At 39.1% G+C, this 21,829-nt stretch overlaps 1 protein-coding gene across 19 annotated transcripts in view; it reads right to left on the bottom strand.

Moving 5' to 3' along the window:
• The window catches only part of Ncor1 (nuclear receptor corepressor 1), a 155,133-nt gene that overhangs the window by 57,043 nt on the left and 76,261 nt on the right, over positions 1-21,829 (bottom strand). For 10 of the 19 annotated variants that reach the window (XM_052757109.1, XM_052757108.1, XM_052757112.1 and 7 more), the window contains 7 exons: positions 21,408-21,535; positions 16,515-16,726; positions 14,588-14,650; positions 10,568-10,725; positions 9,060-9,186; positions 3,751-4,288; positions 1,503-1,632 (listed from right to left, as the gene is read on the bottom strand). In XM_052757109.1, coding sequence (XP_052613069.1) covers positions 1,503-1,632; positions 3,751-4,288; positions 9,060-9,186; positions 10,568-10,725; positions 14,588-14,650; positions 16,515-16,726; positions 21,408-21,535 — 1,356 coding nt within the window. The remainder of the gene's footprint in view (positions 1-1,502; positions 1,633-3,750; positions 4,289-9,059; positions 9,187-10,567; positions 10,726-14,587; positions 14,651-16,514; positions 16,727-21,407; positions 21,536-21,829) is intronic. The other 9 variants (XM_052757110.1, XM_052757117.1, XM_052757122.1 and 6 more) reach the window with 7 other exon arrangements.

The raw sequence follows: 21,829 nt of genomic DNA, 5'->3' as shown, positions 1-21,829 counted from the left end.
AATGATTTAATCAATCATGCCTACATCATGAAATCTCCCTCCAAAACAAAATAAACTCCTAAATGGCTGGGGTTAGAGAGCTTAGGTTGGTGAAAATATGGAGGTGTTGGGCAGGCTGTGTGACCCAGAGGGGAAGAAAATTCTACCTGCTTTCCCACACACCTTGCTGTATGCATCTCTTCAATCTGAGAATTTCTAAGTTGTATCCTTTGGAATAGAGCAGTAAGAATAAGGAAAGTGCTTTCTTAGGTTCTCTGAGATTAAGAGAGTCAATGGAACCTCTGATTTGCAGCCTCAGTTGCACACACGTGTGAATAACCTGGAACCTAACACTTACATGACTGGCATATGAAATTAGGAAACAAGCCCTTGAAACTTCGTCTGTCAGTAACTGACTTGGTGTGGGGGAAATTCCCACACAGTAAGTATGAGGAGGACTGTGGCAAAAAGAAGCTCGTTAGTATCTAATGGAGGCAAATTCATAGAAACAGAAAAGAACAGTAGTGGCTAGGTAGTTGAAGTTGTCAAGGCAAAGGAGCATTGGTTAATTAGTACAGAGTTTCAGATTTGGATGATAGCAAAGTTTTGGCACTGTGTTTTTTAATATAATGGATAATAAATAAGACTACAGAACTATACACTTCAAATTGGCTAAAATGAGTTCTGAGAATAAGTGACTGTTGATTGCTTGTTCCTAAATGAGGTTTGTAGCACCTCATCCAAGGCTCAGGAACAATATGGATGAGGGAGTGGAAAGAATCTAAGAGCTGAGGATGAGTAGAAGTGCTGTGAAATGATGTGTTCTAGATATGTGTCATGGTGACTTCACTTATGATTTCATTGCAACTATGGTTATCTAAACAAACTTGTAGGCCAGTCCAAGCTTCATTACTGATGAGGTACAGATTCATGAGGCCCCATCCTTCCCTGAGAGATTACTGGCAGTTAATGGTTGCTAAGTGGGTATCACCTTCTTCGGTGGCAGATACTAATAAGTTATCCATACTCTAGTAAGTACCCACCCACCCACCCATGGTCTTGCAAGCAACTCTAATTAGATTGAGTAGGACCCCACATATGCCCCAACACAACAAGAGAGTAGGAAGGGGTTTTAATGGAAAGAAGAAGGATTTCAATGGAAAAGGGAATGGGATGAGACTGAAGGGTAAAAATGACCAAAATTCATTATATACATGTAATAAATTGTCAAACAAAAAAATAGATGGTGCTCCTCAAGGAAGAGCACACCAATTGGTTGTCCAGTGCCAAATGGTCAGCCCTAATAATATACATACAACTAACATTATATGGACTCCACAGGTTATATTTAGGAGTGTGTGTGTGTGTGTGTGTGTGTGTGTGTGTTATTGCGCACGCGCGCAATAACAATGAATGAAAAAAAAGGCCATGAATTTGAAGGAGAGTAGGGAGGGGTAAATAGAAGGTTTAGAGTGAGGAAAGGAAAAAGAAAATGTTGTATATTGTCTAACAATGACACTTACCATTGGTGGGATAACAGCAGCTCGATGTTGAAGCTGTGGCAGATCCAATGGATTTGGTTTAATAGGAGATGAAACTAGTATAGACCCAGTCGGATTTAACAATGAAGGCTTAGGATCCATAGGAAACACTCTATAATTGGTGGTTTCAAATAAAGATAAAAGAAGTTATTTTTATTTATGACTTCAAATGTAAAATCACCACAATTCATTTTAAGAGTATGTGTGTGTGAAAGTGAAAGCAAAACACACACACACACACACACACACACACACACACACACACACACACACATTAGCCTTAGTAAAATAGGAGGGATGGAGTGTAGTTCAATAGTAGAATATTTGCCTAGTATGAGCAAGGTCTTAGGTTCAACCTCTACAACTAATAATATATAAACAGTAAGGTAGAAAGGGGGCTAAATATTGATTTACAAGTTGACATTTATCTGATTTTAATTATCTATATTTAATCAACAAAAATAGTATCAACAAAACCCAGGGAAAATGTTTTAGTATCAATTTACTAACATACAAGCACATATTAAAAACTAGTCCCTTGGACCAATGAGGTGGCTCAGTGGGTAAAAGCACTTGCCACCAAGTCTGACATCCCGGGACACACATGGTAAAAGGAAGGAACCAATTCTCACAAGTTGTCCTCAGGACTACCCATGTGCACAGTGCTATGCATAAGTGCTGTACACACACACACACACACACACACACACACACACACACACACACACACGTTAAAAAAAAAGTAGGGCAATTAAAATAAATTCTAGACTATTATAAGATGAAAGAGGAGTGATTTAGATGACTCCATTTTCTGGCAAATGGATGGTCAGACAAAATCCCCATCTTATTTGAATATTTACTGATGAAAATCCTAGCACCTTGACTCTCTTGAGGAGTCATTACAATACCTATATCAATGTTAGTCTAGAGCACTAAAATGTAAACATGTACAGTGATATCAGGACGCATGATGCATAAAGCTGAGCTCTGTGTGGAATCTGGATCCCAATGATAAGCTCATGCATCTTTAGCTTAAAATAAAATGGCTTTAAAGAGAGAGGATGTATTCCAATTTCTGACTATGTTTTAGTCTTACTTCACTTTTGGAATCTGCAACAATCCAACATCTCTGCCTATATTTTGATGAAAAGGGAATACCAGGTATTAAAATTATTAAATTACTGTCTATTTCTACAAAATGTCTTTATAAAAGTCCGATACTTATTATGCATTTTTATCATTAATTTGCCTTTAATGACTAAAAATACTTTATTTTAATTTGTGGGCTGTGAGATGACTCAGCAAGGAAAAGCACTTGTCACTAAGCCTAATGAACAGAGTTCAGTCCTTGGAAGCCACATGATGTAAGACAAAGTCCACTAAGTTATCTTCTGACTATGGCACACATGCTTCTTTTCTCACAAACAAAATCTGAAAAATCCATTTGCATTATATCTGATATTTTATATCACAAATATGACTAACTTAAAGTATAACCAATATCAAAAGTAGTCAATATAACTTCTACTAACTTGTACTAAGTTATGGTCTCCAAAAGTTTCAGGGGCTGGATATGGCTCAGTGAGAGTGCCTGCATTTTATGTGCAAGCTTTGATCCCCAGCAATGCACAAAAGTGAAAGACAAGAAAAAAGAAACTCCTCACAGACATGTCTCTAATCCTTGTACTAGGAGACAGAAGAAGGAGCACCACAACCGTAAGGCCAGCCAGGACTACCTAGCAAGTTCAAGCCCAACCTGACCTCATAACAAAAGCCTGTTCCCAAAAACCAAAAAAACAGTAAAAATAAATAAAATATTTCAACAATGACACTGCTCCTTAAAACATTTTCTTTAATTTTTGACACTGGGCTAGATAAACTTTGTTTTGAGGCCAAACCAACTGAGACAAATCCAGAGTTAAAGCCAAGGTCGTCCATTTCCATCTTCTTCACTACCTACCATTGCTGCCAACCTCAGGCACCACAATTTGCCTGTGGTTTTATTCACAGCTCTGTTGGTTGAAAACAACCCTCTCCCCCTGCCATCACAGGCTAAATGTAACAATGCAGAGAGAAGATATTTATCATTTGTATTATTTAAACACACACACACACACACACAAAACTGCTCAATATTAAAATCATGGACTGCAAGGATCTTGCCAATATCTGTACAGGAGCCATCTCTGTGGCAGTTAGGAAGCAGAGAGGAAACAAGGTCCAGTCTCACCTCGGCCTCTCCGGTTCTACATCCACATCCTCATCAGCACTGCATGTGGCACTGGAGTCGTTGTCTGACTGTGGCTCAGGCCTCTGGAGATTCATCTGCTCTGCCACCACCAAGTCTTCCTCTCCAGCCTCTGTCTTCTCACTGGTGCTCTCCAAGTCTCTTTCTTTGGCATCTCCTTCACCTTTAGACGCAGTGTTTTCTGTGTCTACAGAGTCGGCTTTGGGAGCGGCTGGCGGGTCAAGAACAGAACTGGCTTCAGCACTGCACTCCTCGAGGTCTACATCCATCAGCTCTGCTGTCTCCATACTGGCGCTGTCAGTCGCCTGGGCCGCCACGCTTTCACTTTCAGCTGGTTTTGTGCTTGGAACTGCTGAAGAGGGAGATGCACAGGGTGCAGGGTCAGTGGTAGCCTCAGGCTCGGCCACAGGTTCGGTGTTTCCTCGAGAAGCAGCATTTTCACTGCTGTCTTCACTGGGCTTGGCAGCTTCAACTGGTGAAGGAGAGGGAGCACTTTCTGTATCAGAACTATTTTCAGCACCTTAAAGATAATGATACAGCATAAAAATCTGATAATAAACAGGTTTCAGGTGGTGACAGAAACCATGCTTGTTTAGGATGAACTTGACTCCTGTGGTGACATCAGGGAAGTAAGAACAGCTTCTGGCAAAGCTAACATGCTCTAAAAGTGTAAAAGTGAAAAATCAAATGGTGTTGACCTTCTGAAATTGAAAGTAAAAACTCTTTTAGATGTCTAAAAAAAACTGGTTTATTTTAAAGGCAAAGAAAAGATGGAATAAGTAACAAAATATTCCACGAATAACACATTCTGGTGGAAGATTTTTTTAATGTTAAAAAGTTAACATAAGACAACACACAGAAATATCTTCAGAAAAACAGGTTCACTCTGCAGTTTGTCCAGCTTGAGGTTTTTGGGTTTTTTGTCTACCTGACACAAGCTGGAGTTACTGAGAAGAAGGAGCCACAGTTGAGACTTATGGTGAGAAGCAGCACCACCACTAGACTGGCCTGTACACATGCCTGTGAGGCACTGTCGTAACTGCTGCTGATATGGGAGCAGCAACTCACAGTGGGTGTGCTATCCCTGGGCATGTGGTTCTTAGGGGCCAGAAGAAAGTTCTAAACCTTTAACCTGAGCAAGCCTGCAAACAGCACTCCTCCAGGCTTCTATCTCCAGATTCGTGCTTTGAGTTCCTGCCCTGACTTCCGTCAGTGACAGATTGTGACCTGAGAGTTGGAAGGTGAGGTAAATCCTTTTCTCCTCAAGGTGCTTTTGGTCACTGTGCTTATCACAACAAGAGAAACACTAACTAGGACAAAATTATATTGTTGGAATGGAAAAATGAACATCATCTGACCATCTGTGAATAAACATTTTTAACACAGAATATTTTTAAAACTAGAAAATCAGTTTTTCATTTATCCAAATATGTATGTGCACAATTGTTTAAGGTATTGGAGACACAGCACTGAAAATAAATCAAATTATACTTTAATTTTTTTCTTTTTCTTTTATATGTATGTGTGTTTTGCCTGTGGTTATGTGTATATACCACATGCCTGAGGAGGCCAGAAGAGTGCATCAAATGCCCTAGAACTGGAGCTACTAGAGATGATTGTGAGCCACCATCTGAGTGCTGGGAACCAAACTTGGTTCTTCTGAAAGGACACAAAGTGTTCTTAACCACTCAGCCATCTCTCGAACCCCCACAAATTACACATCCTCATGGAGCCTATATTCTAGTGTGAAACAGACAATGAATACTAAACATTTTAAGTATACTACATGATAATAGGTACGGTGACTATATACACCAAATAAGCAGTGAGAGGGAGGGCTATAAAGGGTACAGAAATGTTCTGAAAGGGCCTAAAGGAAGGGAAAACATGGACTCTGGGCAGATCTGGGAGAATTCATGTACAGCTTTTAGAAAGTGTCAAGGCTCAGAATGGGATTGTTCTGCTCAGAAACAACAGGTGGATGGTGTGGTTGGAGCAGAGAACAAAAAAATACAATCCACAAAAAGCTCATAGAACCGGGCAGTGGTGGCGCATGCCTTTAATCCCAGCACTTGGGAGGCAGAGGCAGGTGGATCTCTGTGAGTTCGAGGCCAGCCTGGGCTACAGAGTGAGTTCCAGGAAAAGGTGCAAAGCTACACAGAGAAACCCTGTCTCGAAAAAAACTAAAAAAAAAAAAAAAAAGCTCATAGAGGCACAATAGTAAACTCATGTAGTCGTATCAGTCACCAAGAAAGCTTTTTATTCTTGAGGAAATGGAGAAGTGTTTCAGACTTTGGAATAGAGAGTAAGTTCGGTTGGATTTACATTTTACAAGGAGAAATGTGGCTTCTGAGTAAAAAACAAACAAAAAAAACCCAGAATCCAACCAAAAGAACCAAAGAACCCAAACAAGAAAATACCACAAAGGAGAGACCAGCAAGGGGAATAAGGAGAGCTGACCGCATATTCAGAGTACATGTGAAACAGAGCAGGCACCTTTGTTGATGGACTGTATGGGACTAAGAGAATTTCAGTCAAGAGACCAACACAAGCACGGATGGTGGAAAGAGCAGCCTGTGGGGGACTACAGCTTTTGTTCTGGACATCAACTTTGAAGTGGCTTTTAGGTACACAGGTGAAACTATTAAAAGGTAGGTGAGTGAGCTGGAGTTCAGGTAAAGCTTAATAAATGGCAGCAATTGCCAAAAGTCAGGTAACAAAATGATGAAAAGTTACCAAAAAGCCTGACTTGACCTTTAGTTTTGATTATACAATGAGGAAAGTTAATAAATTACTTATTAACTTAAATTACTTAAAAATATTAAAACACTCCAACATATGCCTTTCTCAGGTATCTTTTTCCAAACTACAGAAAACTAGCTAGTACCTTCCAAAGCGCCAGCTAAACAAACCTTTTTTTTTTCCTAAAACTAAAGAAATAAGTGGGCAAGCCCTTAACGACTTAGAACAAGAATCTAAGAGTAAATCCAGATATTAGTGAAATTCAGTTTTTAGATTTGACTCTTCTCACCCTATATAAATATTCAGTTTGACATTTTAGGAAAATATAGACAGGCATTATCCTGCCTACAATCAGCTGCCTTTAATGTTCTACTCACAAGAACCTTGCCATATACTAAGTGATTGCATCTATGTCACCTCTTGAGGGTCAGCAGGAAACATGAGGTCATAGGTCATGTCAACTCCAGTAAGTTTATAATCTAGGACACTGTGCAAAAGAAGCTGAGCTAAAAAAGAAGCCAGAAGAGACCCTGGAACTCTTTGAACAAGTGTGTTTCTATTATGAGGAGACTACTGTAGATGATACAGGATGCCCATAGCATGAACATCAGATCAAACTCCCACACTATCTTATTTTCATAGTTCCAAGTGAAAGAAAAGGGGGAAAGAAGGCGGGGGGAGCTTTCACACTACAAGTAGAAAGGAAAAAACAAACAAACACGAAGAAGCGAAAAGTTTTGTTTTGATCTTGGGCCTTTGCAGGTTAGAAAGCTCTGTCTTGCCCATGGACTTAAAAAGGTATGAAACCAGGCTTGTGCTCTATTATGGACTGAACTGTGTCCCCTCCTCACAAGTCCAGTGTTGAACTCCTAACCTTCAATGTGACTACACCTGAGATAAAGCAGACTGTATCTGCTTTACACACATAACTGAGGCTAAATGAGGTCGTAAGGGTGTGTTGTTCAGAGAAAGCTATGTCAGGAATGCATACATAAAGTCTATGAGAAGGCAAAATAAGGCAGCAGGTAGCCAGTCTATAAGCCAGGAAGAGAGATCTCATCAGAAGAAGCTCTGCCAGCACCATGACTTTGAACTTCTAATCTCCAGAACTGTAAAAACACATGGCTGTAGTTTAATCCACTCAATGTATACTACTCTACGATGGTAGACCAGAGATTAATATAGCTGTCCTCTTTTGCACAAGGAGTACTGTTCAAAATCCTCAGCAGATTTCTAAAACTTCAGGTAGAACTGACTCTGGTATATACTGGTATTTTCCTATATATTCATAGCTACAATAAAGTTCAATTTAAAAATTAGGCACAATTAATAATAAAATAGAATGATTACAAAACTATAGTTTAATAAAAGTTAAGTTGACATGGTTTCTAACACTCAAGATATTAAATGTAACATTTATTGTTTTTTAAACATAGTAACTGCAAATAACTGAAATTAGTAAGGTTTTATTCCTATTTGCAACCACAGGGAATAGTTACAGATACACAGCTGTGAAATGAGAATCCCTTAGAAAGTGACTGATGCTTATGAGTCCTGGAAGTACCAGGAACACATCAAGCTACCCTGTGCCATTCTCAGTCCTGACTCCCAGGTCTCCTCTAAGAGTGAGCTCGGTCCAGTATTCACTTTACACTTGTATTAATTGTCCCATTTCTCACAAAAAAAGAAAATGATGGAGAAGAAGTTGACTTACTGTAAAAAACTAAAACCCCTTTCAAGTTTACAATTTTAAGGTTAAAGACAATAATGACTTATAGAAAAAAAATAAATAGAATCAGTATTTCTAAAACTGTAGCATACAGAGCTTCCTAAGCTTATGTAAATTAAAAGAGCTGACAAGGAAACACCAACTCAAATTATACACAGTTTAAATTCTAATTAAAAAAAAAAAAAGGAAATAAAGTGGGCATATACCAAATAATATTCTGAGCATCTTCACAGCAGAAACACTCAATTTACAAAGGAAATTTACACAGAATGGTGAATAGTAACATAAACTGAAATAAATGATTTGTGCCTTTGCTTTTCTAATAACTAGCAAATATCCAATTTCCACACTTGAGGAAGCTGAGTCAATCCACTTAAGCAACTGTCCCTTGGTTTCTTAGGTGAGTGTCATTTCCGCTCAGAGTTCTAATGTAATCAGACTTGGAACATGAAAAGAAAGTACGAAACCTTCAAATATGAAAGAAGTCAACCTCACAACAGCAAAATGAAAGAAATGTCAACTTACGATAACAACTGAGTAAGTGAGTTTGGCAATGACACATACAGAGGCCAGCCAGACCGAGCGTCTGAGGCAGGAGAGTTGCTGTCAAGCTCTTCTAGTTGTACCAACTGGACAATCGTGAGTGCACAAAAATAAAGACTGCTGATCCATGAATACATGGACTGCTTGCAAACCGAGGCCATGAAGACACTGAAACACTATTTCTTCAGTGACAAAATTCCACCACAATCAACTACTAAACTAGAATTTCGTGTTTGAGGTAACAGAAGTCACAACACAATTTAACACTCTGGGATACCTTCACTATCTTCTGGATTTTCTTCCTCATTGGAGGCTTCAATATCTTCATCCTCCTGAGCAGAAACAGTGGAAGCAACACTTTCACATTGAGACACATCTCGTTCCTCACGAGGTTTTCGTGAAGCCTAAAGGTATGAAACAGCAATTCAATTATGATGAGTTAAATAACCAAAAGGGAAAAAACAAAACATGTCTTTCCTGAAACAATATAGAATTCTAACAAACACACATAGTGATCAGGAAGCCTGTGCTGTGACAAAAATCTGTGCTTGAGGTGTAGGCAATATCTATCAACCAAAAACTGGCCTCTTGGGCAATGGATAACTTTCATGAAACCTATCAAAAGTTAGCACTGAATCACAATGACAGCTACATCTCAACATTAGGGAGGCAGAGGCAGAAGGGTGTACAAGTTCAAGGCCAACCTGGGCTATCCCATGAGACCTTGCTTCAAACCCCATATTCTCCAAAAAGTTTTATCTGAACCATTTTGGAAACTGCAAATTTTATACACCTGCACTTCAGATACTATTTATTTTTTCCAATAAAAAAAGGATATATGCTCACTTTCTAATAAAGGTAAGACAAATATGACATGTAGAAGACAGAAAATTGTATTTGAAAACCTGACTTCTCACAATTCCAAAACAGCTAGGCATTCTAAATATACTGACTGGTACATTTCATTTTAATCTTTTAGATAAATAGACATATACTTAAATCTTTGTGTGCACACCTAAAGGTCTTGCATAGCTTCACATAGTTATACACTCTACTTTTAAAAACCTGAGTGTAAAGACTAAATGTATCCCTGTTAGAGTCTTTAAAACGGTTTCTATTAATGATCTATAAAAATATTTTTATTCCTATGCAATTAAAATTCTGCTTTAAGACACTTAAGTAACTTTGTTTTCTTTTGGTTTTTTGAAACAGGGTTTCCTTGCGTAGCTCTGGCTGTCCTGGAACTCGCTCTGTAGACCAGGCTGGACTCAAACTTAAGGGATCTGCCTGCCTCTGCCTCCTAAGCGCTAGGATTAAAGGCATACACCACCACACTAGACTTCAGTAATTTTCAATGTTTGATATTATTGATGGTACAATAAACACTAAACCATTATATAGGCAGCACATTATTTTTGGTATTACTATTCCATTTCTTTTATAATTAATGAGGGCAAAGTTTTTTGTTGGTAAAGCAGAATGTCCTATCTTGCAAACTACATGTAATACCAAGAGGTAACAAGCATTAGAATTAAGCAATATGTTCTTAAGACCTTCTTGACAAAGATTAATAGGTAAACAATTGAAGTCTTTCAATCATTGACTAAAATGATTAGATTGAGTTTTTTTAAACCTGTATTTTAATTTATTGTGAGAAACAATGTGGGACATGCATGCCCACACACATCAAAACTATGGAAGCCAAAGGTTGGTTCTCTCTTTCTACCAAGTGGCTTCTGGGGATCAAACTATTTTTAAGTAAAAAATGATAAGCAGAAGACTTACCACTACTAATCTACTCACTTTCTGTTTATGTTGCTGTAAGAGGTTGTCAAGATTGTGCCGCCTTTTATAGTTAAAATAGAAGTTTTTACACTGGGCTTCACTTTTAGTTCCCACCATCTTGGCGATAGCTGCCCAGTTACGACCATGTTCTACTAGGCCTGCATTTGAAACACAGATCAAACATTGAGCAATCAGTCACCTGTTTAACAAGTAAGAGAAATACTAAAGCAACTAAGTACTGAAGTTAAACCGACAACACTAAAAGTATGCTTTCAGTTCTTTATTAATGTATTTCAAAACTTCCTGAAATACTTCCCAGCACTAAACACACTTATATTTCTATACATTTCCCCAATTTAACACATGCTTGAAAGGGAGAAGCTAAACTTGTCTCTCACATAGATCTCCCACAGGGATAAGGATAAAGCTGGATCTACAGTAACAGCTCAAATACTTACAAACTGAGAAACTGGTACTACTAGATTCTTGGAGATAGTATGTTAATAATGATCAAATATAAAGTATTCATGTATATAAAACTTACAAACAGAACTTGTTGTTAGTTAAGGCACAAACACCTTATTAAAGATTTATCATTAATGGGGCTGGGCAAAGAGTTCAGGGGTAAAGCATTTGCCTAGCACATGTGAGGCCCTGGGTTCAACCTCCAAAATAAATAAATAAACACCAATGTAGTATTTCTCTACACACTAAATATATGCAAGCACACATATGCATTTAAAGGATATACATATGTAACTTAATATATAAATATATACAGAGCTATATAAAATTAGATACATAATGAATAGAGATAAACATTGGTTTTGAAGATTAATATAAAGAGATATGTTGTTTCAAAAAGAAAAAACCAAACACACATAAAAAAAGAAAACTAGGGGCTGGAGAGTAACTCCAGGAGAACTCTCTGCAGCACAAGTGAAAGCGGTGCACTTGATCCTGGCAACCACACAAAAAGTGAGGAGTAAGGGGCTAGGGAAGTGGCTCAGCGGGTGCACTTGATCCTGGCAACCACACAAAAAGTGAGGAGTAAGGGGCTAGGGAAGTGGCTCAGCGGGTGCACTTGATCCTGGCAACCACACAAAAAGTGAGGAGTAAGGGGCTAGGGAAGTGGCTCAGCGGGTGCACTTGATCCTGGCAACCACACAAAAAGTGAGGAGTACAGGGCTAGGGAAGTGGCTCAGCGGGTACACTGAATCCTGGCAACCACACAAAAAGTGAGGAGTATGGGGCTAGGGAAGTGGCTCAGCAGGTACACTGAATCCTGGCAACCACACAAAAAGTGAGGAGTATGGGGCTAGGGAAGTGGCTCAGCGGGTACACCTGCTCACCCCACACGCCTCACAATCTGAGTTCAACCTCTAGACTCCACATAAAAAGTTAGATGGGATGGTACCCATCTTTAATTCAGCACTCCTCAAGAGAGTTGGAAGACAGAGAAGAAAAGCAATTTATGGGCCAGATAGCCTGTGTAGAAGGGAGACTGCTTCAAAACCAAGAGAATTGAGTCTCCAAAAATTGTCCTCTGACCTCCATACATGTGCACACATGAATAACAACGAAAAAATAAATAAATAAGATGGTTCTGATGGCACATATTTATAATCCCAGAACTGGGGAGACAGAGACAGGACAATCCCTGGGGATGACTAGACAGCCATCCAAACCTAACTGGTGAGCCCCAGGTAGACAGGCTGGCCAGATAGCTCAGCTGCTAAAAAGCTTGTACCACAAGCTTTAAAAACATTGCGTAAACCATGGAACCCACGTAAAGATGGAAGGAAAGAACCAACTCCAGAAAGTTGTCCTCTGACCTCAACATACACACCGTAACAGCCATCATCCACATCACACACATATATACCAACAATAAATAAAAAGGAATTTTTTAAAAACTTAAAACAAAGTGTACAGCTCTTGACAAATAACACCCAAGGTTGGCCTCTGGCCTCCACATGTACATATGCAAATGTACACCTGCACTCACACATGGCACATGCATCCACACATCCATTAGCAAGTGCACATGCACACAAACATGTATACACACACACACAAGAAAAGGAAAACTAAAAGATCATTAAGATCACTAGCAAAACTTGCCTAATAGAAGTTGAAAATAGGTAGTGACTAAACAATCTTAGAAATATTCCCTTGAAAAAGATCACTCTACAAGTCAGCTACTATCTACATATTTAATTGGGACACTGATGATGGGGTGAGAGGAAAGTACAAAGCAAATCTTTCTAATAATTTTATAAATTTAGCATCTGCCACTTACGGCAAATACATTTCAAATAAAAACATTTTAAAACAGACACTTTAAACTTTGCTTGTATATGGTGGCACATGCCTTTAATATCCCAGCTCCTGGGAAGCGAAGACAGGAAGATCTCTGTGAATTTGAGGCCAGCAGGAACTACAAAGCCAGCTTCAGAACAACCAGGGCTGTCACAGAGAGAAAACCTGTCTCGGGGGGTGGGGGTGTTGTAGCATTCATTACCCACTAAATAGTAAGTCAACAAATGGCCAAGCTACTATATACAAAGAAATTATAATAATTTCTTTTAAGGATTACAAGGTAAATAGTGTGGATTATCTTTTGGTAAATTACTGTTTATCCTGTACGAAATTTTTTCAAATTATATTGCACTAATAAACAATGATGAAAAAACAAAGCCAAAAAATGCTGTGCTGCTATGCTGAAGACCACCCAGCTATTGAAGTACCAGATACAGGACTCAAATTATTGTCTGCTTGGCCTTTCTAATGACACATGTTTATAATCTTTACAATTTTATAATTCATAAATTATATAATCTTTACAATTTATAAATAAAGGTTATAAACTTTACAATTTTACCTCTGACTCAATTTCAAGATGAAATATAATCTGAAGTATTAACTTGGTCTAGGCAGAAGGGCCAATGGGTGTAAAGTATTTGCTGAAGGAGCCTAGTGACCTGAGTTTGAGCCCCAGAACCCACATACAAAGCCAGATGCAGTGGCACATAGCCCATAAGGCAGGACTCCTCTGTGAGTGATGGGAGGCAGAAACAAAATTGGTTGGAAGCTTATCAACACAGTGCAGTAAAAACATAACAGAGACCCTGTCTCAAAAACAGAATGGAGGAAGAACAGGATTCCTTTGTCTCCACATACACTCCACTGTAGGTATCATGTACACACACTAAATTAATCAACTGTTAAAGATTTAACCAAATACAAACCAAAGTAGTCTCCATTCCATTTAATCAACTTGCAATAGAGACATAGATGTCACATTCAAAATTTACTCCCAAATAGTTTCTAACGCATGTAATCACAACTATTGTAGAAATGTGAAAATAGCACAGCAGGGCTCCAATAATAATCAAAATACAACTGAAGAAAGAATGATAAATTCCTCAAACACGGGCATCTTCAACTACACTAGCGCTAATTATTACTGTATACTACACTATCAAAAAGAGTTTTTAAATTTGCTTCAAAATTCTATTTATCTTTTCAGAAAAACTTTTTGGGGGGTATAGATGGGTTTTTGTCACACAGCCCAGGTTGACGTTGAACTTACTAAGTAGCCGAGGCTGGCCTAATCTTTGTGTGTGTGTGTGTGTGTATGTGTGTGTGTGTGTGTGTGCGCGCATCCATGTGTGTGTGGCAGCACTTGTAGTGTGCACATGTGTGTTTAGGTTTTTTGCCTGCTATTATGTATCTATACACCATGTGCACTCCTGGTGCCCATAGAAGCCAGAGGAGAGAACTGGATCCTCTGGTACTGGAGTTTCACATGGTTGTGAGCCACCATGTGGGTGTTGGGAATTGATACTGGGTCCTCTAGAAGAGCAGTCAGTACTCTTAATCACTGAGCCATCATTCTAGCCCCTGGCCTATTCTTTTCAATTAAAAAAATTTTTGATTGATTTCACTCACTACTAATCTTAAAAATAAAGCAAACAAAAAAACCAACTCCAAACTTTACACATTATTGTACATTACCTTTTTTAGCAACTTCCATTTCTTCTTCAGTCCATCGTGAGGTTTCAACGGGCTCAGCAGAAACTGAAATAAAGAAAAAACTCAGGCTAAAGAAATCAAAATTGAACCATACATTCAAAAACCATGTGATTGATAACTTATTTATGTATAGAAAATGAGATAGTATCAGGTTCTTAACAGCCAATTAGATGGAAAAGTTCCACACTTCTCAGTGTCAAGACTGTTCTGACTATTCTCTGAAGTTCCACCGTTGGCCACACGCTTGGTGTGAGAAAGACTACCTCCAGCTTGGCAAGTCCCCTCTCCCCTCTATTGCAAGGACGAAGAACATAGTGCCTCTTCCTTCCCGAGCCACCGGAATCGTCTTTCCATAGAACCCAATCAGATCACTCACTGATTTAAAAGCCTTTGAAAGCTCCCTGCTTTGCAGCAAAGGAAGATACAATTCAAGAGAAAACCAAGACCACTATGACCTGCCCTGGCCCAGTTAAATCCTCCCACTTGCTTGGTTCCACTACATCATGCTCGTCATTTGTACAACACGCATTGTCTTTCCTACCTGATTTTATGGTGAAATCATAGCACTGAATCACCCCTAAGGGCACTGTATCACTAATGTAATCCTTCTAAAGAATAATGTGACAATACTTTATACAAAAAAGAAATTTAGCTTTATTCTTAAGCCCAGTATATCTTGCCAAAGAATTTATTCCTTAATCCAGAAAGTGTTAAGTGCAGGAAGACATTTTTCATTATAGTGCTAGCCAAACTAATTTAAAATGAAGGAAAGAGACAGTTTAACCACTCAACAATAAAGAAATGCTTAAGTAAGCCATACTTCAGAAGCAAAATGTCAATATAGCCCAGACATTTACGAAGTAAAATAGAAATTATGAATACTTAAAAATTATAAAACTGGGGGTTGGGGATTTAGCTCAGTAGTAGAGCGCTTGCCTAGCAAGCATAAGGTCCTGGGTTCGGTGTTCAGCTCCAAAAAAAAAAGAAAAAAAAAATTATAAAACTGGGGCTGGAAAGATGACTCAGAAGGTAAGATCACAGACTATTCTTACAGAGAACCTGGGTTCAATTCCCAGCATCCACATGGCAGCTCAGAACTGTCTTTAACTCTAGTTCCAGGGAACCCAACACCCTCTTCTGACTTCCAAGGGTACTAGGAATGCACATGATATACAGACATACATGCAGGCAAAACACCAATACACATATAATAAAAATAATTAAGTCTCAAAAAAGAAAACTCCAAAAGAAAGGGGAGATAAAGCCAGGCGGTGGTGGCGCACGCCTTTAATCCCAGCACTCGAGAGGCAGAGCCAGGCGGATCTCTGTGAGTTCGAGGCCAGCCTGGGCTACCAAGTGAGTTCCAGGAGAGGCTCAAAGCTACACAGAGAAACCCTGTCTCGAAAAACCAAAAAAAAAAAAAAAAAAAAAAGAAAGGGGAGATAAACAGTCATGTTATATAATCTTCATTAAAACCTTTTTTAAAATTATAATGCTGGATCAACAAGATGGCTCAGCAGGTAAAGGTACTTGTGCTGGAAGCCTGTCAATCTGAGTTCAATCAGGAAAGGTCCGAGACCCTCTATACATGACCAGTGGCCCATGTGCACCAACGCTCATACAGACATATGCATACACACATACATAAATGAATCAGTAAATGTTTTAATGTGAAAAAATAGAAAATATTTATACTACGTGTTAAGTAAGTTGTATGCTAACTAATAAAAGAAAAGCTACATTTTGACTAATGTTCTTTTTCAAAAGAATTGTACGTTGAAGTTTAATAAATTACAGAGCAGTCTTAAAAGTCACTTCTTGGTTATCAATATTGGCAGACCCTGCCCTACTTCATCTATCACTCAAACGAAGTCTGATAAGTCCCCCTCCCCCAATCTCTCCCACTAACCAGGCTCTGGTGGTGGTGGCAGGGGAGGAGGGGGCTCCTCAGTGGCCGCAGCAGCACTAGCAGCTGCAGCTTCACTTGTCATGGACCTGGTGATCCGGCCCTTGCGACGCCCCTGGCTGTTAGCAGTCTTTCTGCCCCTGGGCGTGGCCTGCTCTCTCTCCTCCGTTTCCTCTGTTGTGCCTTCCGTTCGGTCCTTTTCCTTGGTAGTTTCTCTAGAAACAAAAGCAAATGAAAGCTTTTATGATTTAAAAGTATAGATGCAAAGGTTTCTTTAATAGAAATTGCATGAATTTATGTAATCTTTTTAAACTTTTATGAAAATGGCACAGCACCACCCCAGAGCTGAGATGAGCAGCAGCAGAAGGCAAAAGGCCTGAGAGTGTTGCTTCTGCTTAAATTCTGTTAAAGACTATTCTATGAAATGAAGTTAAAACATATAATCTTCATGACAGATGAATATTATGTAGTAATAATCCACAATATTATTTTATTAAACCAGATTCAGTGTTCTGAACTACCTCTGTAGTTGGTAGAACAGCTTCTGGGTCAGGCTCCCTTAATTCCTCTAAGAGCTGTGACGTACTAACTATGACATACCCGGGAAGCTACCCTGCCTCTGTGAGCATCAGTTTGCTCTTCTATACAATATGGATAGTGATAATCTATTTCACAGAGTAGTTGCAAGGATTAAAGGCATCGGTTGAAGGGGTTAGTAAGGTGCCGAGAACAGTATCTGGAACATCATACAAGTTTGTTACTATTATGGCAAAACTTCTCTCAGCTACAAGCAGCTTATTTACAGTCTCAAACACTTGAGAAAACCTACTTCATGGTGAATATTATTAATAGTATTATTACTATGAGAAATATTTGAGTATTTGAAGATCATTCTCTTTACACTGCTACTGGTAACATTCGAAAGTACAATAGTTAAGGTACTTTGTATCTCAAAGGACCTAGAGGGAGTGAGAATGATCAAAGACACTGTGTGTAGGTATGAAATTTACCAAGAACGAATAAATGCATTTTAAAGTACACATTTGAAAGAATTATTAGTGGAAGATGTTGTTTATTTTCACAATTTAACTGCTTCAAATAAAAGACTACTGAGGTTTATCAAGCTATAGATCTTCTCTCCCAATAAACACATGCTTCAAGAATGACTTTATCAGCCGGGCGGTGGTGGCGCACGCCTTTAATCCCAGCACTCGGGAGGCAGAGGCAGGCGGATCTCTGTGAGTTCGAGGCCAGCCTGGTCTACAGCACAAGATCCAGGAAAGGCGCAAAGCTACACAGAGAAACCCTGTCTCGAAAAACCAAAAAAAAAAAAAAAAAAAGAGTCATTTGCCGGGCGGTGGTGGCGCACGCCTTTAATCCCAGCACTCGGGAGGCAGAGCCAGGCGGATCTCTGTGAGTTCGAGGCCAGCCTGGGCTACCAAGTGAGTCCCAGGAAAGGCGCAAAGCTACACAGAGAAACCCTGTCTCGAAAAACCAAAAAAAAAAAAAAAAAAAAAAGAATGACTTTATCATAGTGTAAGTTAGAATCACTCAGAAGAGTTATTAACTCAGCTACAGCAGTGAGCCACTCCAAAGCTGAGCATGTTGGACATTTTTGTAATCCAGTACTTGGGAGGCTTGAGTCAAGATCTTTAGTTCAAGGTCAGCCTGTGCTACAACTTAAAACCCACCTTTAAAAAAAATACGCAGCAGGGATTGGTAGCATATGCCTTTAATCCCAGCATTCAGGAAGCAGAGGCAGAGGGATTTCTGGAGTTGGAAGCTAGTCTGGTCTACAATAGTGAGTTCCAGAACAGCCATGGCTGTGGAGAGACTCTATCTCAAAAAACAAACCAACAAACAAACCACACAATAAATAAGTAGATAATAAACAACAAATTACCCATCCCATTCTGTTCCCTACCTATTCCCAAATAAGCTCACCCATCTCCTGAATGAAATCTAACATTTCAGCTTTCACTAAGACTCTACCAAACAAATCCAAAGACAATCTACCTTCTACTCCTCTCCCTCAATCTAATGATTTCACGGCCTAGTTCTCAGGGCACAGCTGTTCACACCGATTCTTCTGCCACCTTAACTACTCACCCACGTCGGTGCCTTCCCACAGCTCTCACTTGTTCTGCTCACTCTGCACTTTCAAGCTTGTGTTTTCAATTCTGCTTGTATCCTGCCTAGTGTTCTCCTTCTTACTTACAAACTATCTGAAAATAGTACATGTCCTATGTATTTTTTCATCCTCTTTACTGTTACCTATGCATAAATGTTAAGTAACTTAGAATTTTTAATTTTAGAAAAAAGTAGAATCACCATAAGGAGGTTTTAAAGGTTGTAACAAAAAAGTGAAACAACCAAAAATATACTTTTTAAAAAGATACATCCCCCACCCCCACCCCCACCCCCACCCCCACCCCCGCCAAGCTGAGGACCGAACCCAGGGCCTTGCGCTTGCTAGACAAGCGCTCTACCACTGAGCTAAATCCCCAACCCCAAGATACATTTCTTTATGAGAAGAGCCACTGACTATATGGTGTGAAAATGTTAAACCTAGACCTTAAAAAAACTTATTTTTCCTTCTGAATAGGTAGGTAGAAAAGCATAAATACCTGACTCTTAATTTTTATTTTTATTTACTTATGTGAGTGAATATTCACCTGCATGAATTATGTCTATGCACTATGTACATGCCTGGCATTGGCAAAGAATCAAAGAGGCCATCAGATCCCCTAGGGCTGAAGTTACAGAATGTTGTGAGCTACCATGTAGGTGCTGAGAGTCAAATCTGAGTTCTCTAGAAGAGCAGTCAGTTTGCTGAGCCATCTCTCCAGGCCCTGATTTCTTCTAAAATCATGCAAGGGACTTATGTGGTGTTAAATGACAAAAACAAGAAACAGGATAAATATAAGTATTTCTGAGAGGTCTATAAAAATAGTATAATAAATATTTTTAAAGGCACAAACTACTGAAATATGAAAGGGCCAAGATGAATCTCAAAAACACATTCTTCTACTTGTGCTAAGTAAATGAAGCCACAGTCTACACACATGGTAGAGTTTGGCTCTTAAACATCCCACAAAAGTGGCTGGACAATGGTGGCGCACGCCTTTTATCCCAGCACTTGGGAAGCAGAGGCAGAGGCAGACGGGTCTCTGTGAGTTCTGGGTCAGCCTGGTCTACAGGGTGAGTTCCAGAACAGGCTCCAAAGCTACACAGAGAAACCCTGTCTTGAAAAACCAAAAGCATCCTGCAAAAAGTTTAAGTGTTAAAGACTTGGTCATAATGGGTGCTGTCTGGAGGAGTTGGAGCTTTGAAGAGGTAGAACCTAGTAAAAGTTCTTTATGTCACTGGTGAAATGAAGGGAATATTGAGAGATCCCTCTCCCTCTTTTGACCCATTTCCCTCTTTTATCCCTTCCTCCCTCTGTAAAATGACTAAAGGGATCAATCAATCAGACTGACACTTCTAAAACTGTAAGTGGGGGGGAGGGGAGGATTTCTATTTCTAAGTTAATTATGAGGTGTTTTTTAAAGTGAAAAAAAAGTTAACTTGATTTATATTTAATTCTACAACAGCATCAATCAGAGACTAAGAGTGGGCAGAAAACCTGACTACTAAGAAATCGAAGGAAATACATTGGGGCGGTAGAAACATTCTACATTGTCATTACACACAAGTGCATATGCTTGTTTAAATGCACCAACACACACACACATCTACAACTGCTGAACTTACATCTCACACCAGTCATATCACCACTACACAAACTAAAATTGCTCAGTTTCAGTCACTGGGGAGAAATTATCTGGCTCCTAAGGCTCCTCCCCTAGCCTGCCCTTATAAGCATACAAGAGTACCAACAACTGGCTGCAACTGATCGGCAAAATGATGGGCATACATTAGATTTGCTTTCTTTTCCCAGTTTTCCAAAATGAAAACGAATTATTTCTACAAATAAGAAAACAGAAATAACAACAGGTAACAAAGAACTACATTTTATATGTTGAATAAAATCAGCAAGTGTACATACATAGATTAAAACTATTACTTTCAGCTGGGTGGTGGTGGCACATACCTTTAATCCCAGCACTGGGGAGTAAAAGGCAGGTGGATCTCTGTGAGTTTGAGGCCAGCCTGGTGTACAGGCATTCCAAGACAGGCACCAAAACTACACAGAGAAACCGTGTCTTGAAAAGAAAACGAAACAAACCAACTCTCAGCATTTTTACATTATCTAGAGGCTGAAAAAGATTTTCCAAATCAAAGACTAAATTATACTCAACAAACCTTGGTGATAACTATCAAGTATTGTAGCCTATAGCTTAGAATAGCAGTATCTGAACCAGCCATGATTGCAGTCCTGTAATTCTAGCACTTAGAAGACAGAAGCAGGAGGACTGCGACAAGCCAGCCTGGTCTGAACAGTAAGTTCCAGACAGCCAGGGCTACACATCAAGACCCTGTCTTTACAAAAAAATAAAAATAAAAAAGGCCAGATGGTGGTGCATGCCTTTAATCCCAGCACTTGGGAGACAGAGGCAGGCAAATCTCTGGGTTTGAGGCCAGCCTGGTCTACAAAGAGGGTTCCAGGATGGTCAGGGCTACCTAGAGAAACCCCGTCTCTAAACAAACTAATAACATTAAAAAAAAAAAAGTGTCTATGTGTGCATATGGGCATGCATGCATAAAATAACATGCCTGGCAATAATGCCATTAAGTCAAGCATTCTATTTACTAAAATAGTCCATTCCTTAAACATGCTAAGAAATTGTTAGTCAAAGCACATGTTTCTGTGACTTCTTACCACATTTCACACCTGTAATATATGCAATTTCAGATCTGAAAATAACTATAACACATATCTAACTCTCAACTCACTTTGAGTCTTCCTTCTCATCTTTTTCTTCATCATCCTTCTTTTCTTCTTCCTTTTTCTCTGTTTTTTCTCCTTTATCCTCTTCTTTTTCTTCTACTTTTTCTTCTTGCGAGGGACGGGCAATCTGCTGCTAGAAGAGACCATCACTTGTGAGATACGAAAGTAAAAGAAATCATTTCTCAAACTGTATAACAAATTACAATATTCACTTGGAACAATATTATTGGGAGGTTGGGTCCCATTTACAGTAGGGGGGAGGATACTAAGAATAAACCTAATCAAGAAAATGAAGAAAACTCTATAGTTGAAGTGTTAACATACTGAAGAACAAATTTAAAGAAAACATTAGAAGAAAGGCTTCCCATGGACAAATGAATGACTAAAATGGCAACGTTACTGAAAGATCTGACATAATTCTTATCAA

The sequence above is a fragment of the Peromyscus californicus genome, unplaced genomic scaffold (genome assembly GCF_007827085.1).
Source record: "Peromyscus californicus insignis strain IS unplaced genomic scaffold, ASM782708v3 Scaffold_3__1_contigs__length_106647218, whole genome shotgun sequence".
NCBI classification, from domain to species: Eukaryota; Metazoa; Chordata; class Mammalia; order Rodentia; family Cricetidae; genus Peromyscus; species Peromyscus californicus.
This window is presented reverse-complemented; position numbering and strand designations above follow the sequence as displayed.